Source organism: Chinchilla lanigera, unplaced genomic scaffold (genome assembly GCF_000276665.1).
Source record: "Chinchilla lanigera isolate Chin_1 unplaced genomic scaffold, ChiLan1.0 scaffold00018, whole genome shotgun sequence".
NCBI lineage: Eukaryota > Metazoa > Chordata > Mammalia > Rodentia > Chinchillidae > Chinchilla > Chinchilla lanigera.
The window spans coordinates 26,782,934-26,788,933 of NW_004955419.1; the positions used below are offsets into that span (position 1 = coordinate 26,782,934).

General features: G+C 46.2%; 1 protein-coding gene across 1 annotated transcript in view; it reads right to left on the reverse strand.

The window, feature by feature from the left end:
• Galnt12 (polypeptide N-acetylgalactosaminyltransferase 12) overlaps positions 1 to 6,000 on the reverse strand; it is a gene marked incomplete at its 5' end in the record, with an annotated part of 28,434 nt that extends 22,434 nt beyond the window's left edge. The window contains 1 exon segment of the mRNA XM_013513226.1: positions 5,814 to 6,000. Coding sequence (XP_013368680.1) covers positions 5,814 to 6,000 — 187 coding nt within the window.

Genomic DNA, 6,000 nt, shown 5'->3' on the forward strand with positions numbered 1-6,000 from the left:
CACACTGTCTTTTCCTGGACTGAAACAAAGCTGCGCACGAGAAAGGGCTCTGTATCCTTTGATTACAGGACAGCTATGCATCACTTTGAGGTTGTACTTCTGCCTAGGGGAGAAGCAGAAGCTCAGAGCTAAATGGAATGCCGAGTCACATTAAACCATCATGTAGCACTAAGCTGCTGGTACACTGCCTTTGTGAAGGCAGGAAAAAAGAAGATAAAATAAGAAGTAGCTAAGTCACCTTTCTACCATATCAGGTTATACATGACATGCGCCACCACATGACAAGCAGTATGCTAAGCACCTTACAGGCAGGATTCCATTCGGCCTTCACAGCAACCCTATTGGGTAGAGACCACAAAAAGCCTGTATTTCGGATGGATACAAATGAATGGAGTTGGGAAATTCCTCCTGATCTTCTTTTATCCTTATTACAGTGATCACAAAAATGTCTTTTAGAAAAATAACAAAAATCCACATCCTCTCTAGAACAGGCAAGGGAGATCTTAAGGTGCATTTGTGTGTTTTATCTGCCCCCAAACGCTTCCTCTTCATGATCTGGTACCTTGATTTCTCTTTTAGGAACTACGCTTCCCTGACTCTCAGTCTATATGGTTTTTATAGGGTTGAACACACAAACACACATGTACACACGTAGACACACACAACACTGACCTCTACAAATAAACATGTGCCTCAAGCCTGACCAATCAACATTTTCAGCTGGCAACATTTGTACCCCTGATCAGAATAACTAAACTTGCTTCTAATCCCAGACTTTCCTATGCCAGAATATCTTCTCTTTATAGTTAAATCAGTTGGTATCGGGTATGCAGTCACTGTCAACCAAAAGAATCATAATACAAAAAATAACTACTTTTAAAGTCAACACAGAACTTCTACTGGCAAAAGATAAGAAATAGATAATATAACTGCTAAGTAAGCACAGAGGAAATAGAATGAGAAGGGGAAAGCCTCTATCAACTCAAAAAGCAGCAGGAAAAAAGAAGACAAAATAAGAGTGTGAGGGTTGATAACACTGTGTCAACTTGGGGAGTCTAGAAGTTTGGCTAAGTGACCAGCCGTTCTACATCCTGGGGTGCAAAGGACATGCCCTTCCTGCTCTAGGATGTTGTTCATTGTGTCAGTGTGAGAAGTTTAGAAGGTTAACTATGTGAGTGCTGCCCCCTGGGTGGGGGTAGCCTTCTTACAATATAAGGGAGGAAAAGAGGCTTACAGGCACTGCCATTCCCCACATTGCTCTTGTTGCTTTGCTATCTTCTGCCTCCTAGCTTTCCTTCCTTAATTTTGGGTATTGGGTATTTTGTCTCAGCAATGAGAGATAAGTAACCAAGACAAAGAACATAACAAATATATAACATAAAATGGCATAATTAAATCCAAAGATATCAATCAGTAGCACAACAGATATAAATGAATACAAATATCTACTTAACAGTAGAGATTGTTGGCCAGGTGTGGTGGCACATGCCTATAATCCCAGCACTCAGGAGGCTGAGGCAAGAGGATCCTTGTGAGTACGTGGCCAGCCTAGACTACAAAGTGAGTTCAAGGCCAGCATGAACTACATAGTGAGACCCAGTCTCAAGAAAAAAAAAAAGATTGTTGATTTGGAATTTTGTTTTACTTTGTGTGATGCTGGGGATTGATTCCTGAGTTTCACACATGCTAGGCAGGTGCTCTGTCACTAAGGTATATCCCAGTCCTGTAATTTTTTTTTTTAGTAATAACATAAAAGAGAGCAATATGCTAGAGACACCCCTAAAACACAGGGATACAAAAGGAATAAAAGAAAAAGGTAGGGAAAAGATGGTGAGAATATTAACCAGTATATATCAGATTACATGGCTCAGAAATACTGACTCAAAGAACGCCATTCTAATAACCACAAGATGGGTCAAATAAGAACTAATAAAATAACCTACAGTTTGCAAACTTACTGGAGAAGGCAGAGAAACTTTAGTCTGATCTCCACACCATGTGTGCTGTTTTACAATTCTGTTATGAGAACAGACAAGCAGGCTATTTCTCTGTAAAAAGAAATTCTGACTAACTGCCTCGTGCCAACTCTAGCAGGAAGAACTCATTTTGTCAAATTACCTATAGAGAGCTACTTTGAGACTCACGTCCCAAGTTCTGATGCCTGATCTCAGACACACATCTGCAGTCATAGCACTCTCAAAGCTAAAACCAGATGAAGCCGTGAACAAACGCAAACATCTGGGTATGAATTCACTCCTAGACAGCGGACATAGCAGAGACTGGCTGGTGATCACATGCCCAGAAACCCCAGGATGTGGGTGAGGAAATACACAGACCTGGGGCACTTTTGCCTCCCTAACTTCCTGCTGCACAGGTCAGAATGCAAATGACAATGAACTTATAGTGATCCTCTCAAGGCCTTCTATTCTATGAACACCAATTTTTTTCAAATTCGGTACAGTATTATTAGCCACCAGTTGCTTGTGACAAATATCTGTGATATCATCACTAGTTTCAACTGCACTTGAACTACTATTCAGCCTTACTTCCTCTAATTTTGGAATTCTCTCACATTCTCAAAAGCATTCCCAACTCTGCTGAGTGAGAAATCCACAGGCCCTAATCAGCAGCTGTTAACCACTGTTACCTATCACACTCAGCCTAGGCCCTACCCACAGAAATTCAGACTTCAGTATTCTGGGGAAGGTACCTGGCATCAACATTAATAAACAAAGTTCCCCAGGGCTGCAAACCCAGCTAGCTACCTCCCTACACTGGTTTACTATTACCCTGGAGTAAAGTTCCCTGTCCTTGCTAGGATCAAATGAGAAGGTATCTGTGAAGTGTTGCAAACCCTGTATTTAGTAAAGTACCGTTCAAGGATCCTCCATCATGTATGCGCCTTCTCCTCAGCACTGTAACTAACAGCTATATAGCTGTGCATCTGAACTATTAAGAGTCTACACAGGGTCTCTCAGGAGAGCCACACTTCAAAATCTATCTTTAAGGGTCTGGCCCTGTCCGGGAGGCACACACAGTGCCAAGCCTTGCAGATACTAGGAAGTCATGCCCAACACTTTGCCTCTTATGCAGCAGGTTTCCTACTGTCGTCCAAAGTCTTCTGTTAAAAACGTGTGCATGCCAGTGTTGGAGCCTCTTCTCACCCAAATACCAACAGACATATTTTTTTAACATATTTCTATACCTGGGAAAGTTTAGAAGGGTACATAGCAAAATGTTAACAATGGTTCTCCCTGGGTGCTAAGTTAATTGGTGATTTTTCTTTTTTGGTTCTCTGTATCTGCTAAAATTTCTCGTGCAAATATGTAGTGTTTTTATAATTAAAATAAACAGGTAAATAATTGTCCCAACCAAAGAAGGAACAAATAAAGGATCTGGCCTGCAGGTCAGCTGTGCCCCAGATCTGCTGTGACCTCTGGGGCATGGCTTGAATGCATATTCCCACCCTCCTCTGACATTCAGGGCCTCAACTACCCCTCTGCTTATTAAGTAAGACTCCTGGGGGACCCCATCCCTCAACTGCAAAAATTCTTAATCTGCCATTCTAGTTTCTCCTACTATCAAGATCCCTGTTCACTCCTCACCTCTGTAGCAACGAAGGAAGTCCTCTTTTATCTGTGGCTTCAATTAGCCAGTCAACCACAGTCCAAAAACATTAAATGGAAAATTCCAGAAATAAACAATTTATAAGTTTTAAGTTGAGTAACATGTTGAAATCTCGTCTTGCCGGAGGCATGAATCACCCTTTTGCCCAATGTATCCACATTATATATACACTACTCGTTAACCACTTAGTAACCATCTCAGTTATCAGACTGATTATCATGGCACCATAGTGCTTAACAGATAGAGTTTGGTACTGTCTGAGGTTTCAGGCATCCACTGGGAATCTGGAAACCTATCTCCCCAGGATAAGAGGGGACTACCTTACAATAGAAGTGAGACTTCATGCAAGGCTTACTGATCACAAGGAAACTACACCTCAACTAAGCCTTAAAGCCTGGCCCAGCTGAGACCCCACCTTTCATGCTGGGCAAGAATAACACAACAGGCCTTGCTGCAGAAATTAGAGGCAGGGCATTCACAGGCCCATCATGCTGGGTTTAGATTAACTTCCCAGGGTCAATGCAACAGCAGGGTCTATTTGAAAATCCTCATAGGACACAGGGTAGCTGCCATCACCATGGAGACAGGATACTATACAGCCCACAGGTCATCCACAGTGTTTCAAAGAGATATTCATGACGTTGGACAATAAAGGAAGTTGGATCCTGAAAAGAAAAACTTTTGACTAATCCCTGGATGACTCTCAAAATCAACTTCCTGAATATGTTGGTGGCAATCAGGAAAGGAGAAAACACCAAGAGTGAGGACATAGTGTGTTCCCAGGTGCCAGTGCTTTATTAACTCCTAGGTTGTGTTCTTTCTACCCACTGTTACATAGACTGGCTTTTATGAGTTTCCTGTTTGGCACAGAGGGAAACTGAGGCTCAAAGAGGCTCAAATCCTTTGCTCTCGATCACTGACCTGGAGCAAAAGAGCCAGGATGGTGTCTCCCAGGGGCTGGGTGTGTACCTTGGACTGAACTGAAAGCTTCCCCTGGATGGGGCCTCAGAGAGCACCTCTGGGGTTTCCAGGAGCTAAGCACGCACTAAACCATTTGGCTGAAGTGGTGGAAATGCTGGGAAAATACCAACAAAGTTTTATTCAAAAAGTTTAACAATGAAAAATGCCTCCAGCAGAAGTATAGGGTTAAGCATGAACAGATACTGAAAATCAGGGACATATGAAGTTCAAAACCGACTAAACTTTGCATGAGATCAGCACGGGGCCAAGGAGGCCAGGAGGGTCACAGTTTCCCAGGCCGGTTCCACCCCTTTCCAAGTAGGTGAGTCACCTATCTCCTCTGAACCTATTTCCACCCCTGTATAGCAAGGCACACGTAAGGGCAGAGGGCGCCACGTACCTGATGCACACAGCAGGCTGTGTCCCTAGCCATTTCTGCGCCCTCTTTTCCCCATGTCTTTTCCAGTGCTAACTGGAAGAACCCTAACAAGTCAAAGTGAAGGAAAAAAACTAGGCACCCCAGGGACAACCGCAGCAACCACCTGGCCTTCCTCCTGTTTACCAGCTTGGTCCTCGGCTCTCACCTAGGCAGGGGCCCAACACCCAGCCGGCAGCTCCAACAGGAACCTGGCGACTGACCGCACCCGCTCCAAGCCTGCGCCATCCCACGAGCGAGTTGGGCTGGACCGCGGCTCAGGGGCCCTTCCCGCCAACCGCTCCCCTGCAGCCCTCCACCCAAAGCCCAGCAATGCAGCCCCGGAGAGGGAAGGAGGCTTTCTACTCCGGACCTGAACTTTTCACCACTTTCACCTCCCAGCCGCCTCTGTGTCTCTTGCATACTCAGTGGCTCAGGCACACCCAGGCGGATGCTTGGAGCCCGCTCTGCCCGAGAGTCGCCGGTTTCCCCGCGACACAGGCACGCCGGAAGAGCGGAGCTAACCGTGGGCTGCGTGAGGTCGAGGGATGCCTCTCGCCTTACACACGCTCGGCCCCGAACCAGTTTGTTGAAAATTACCAGTTTTTTCAAGGGAGAGGGAGCCAAGAGACCACTTGTAACAGACTCGTCCATTTCGGAGACTTCCCTAGGTTTACTTTAAAAAAAAAAAATCCCGCCTCCCCACACCAGATCGGAGCCCTTGCGCTGCCTACTTCCGAGGCAGACTCAGCAGGGCGCGCCCGTTCCCCGCACTTCGCAGGTGGCGAGCCCGCGGCCCGACCCGACTCACAGCGGGTTCCAGCGCTCGGGCAGGCGGCGGTGGAGCGAGATGCGGTCGCTGAGGTAGGTGTTGATCTGGTGCAGCCGCACGCTCTCCTCCTGCAGCCGAAGCTCCTCGCCCTGCAGCTGCAGCCGCACCGCCTCGCCCCGCGCGCCCAGCGCGTCCGGGGACAACGGCGGCCGCGGCAGCACCGGCT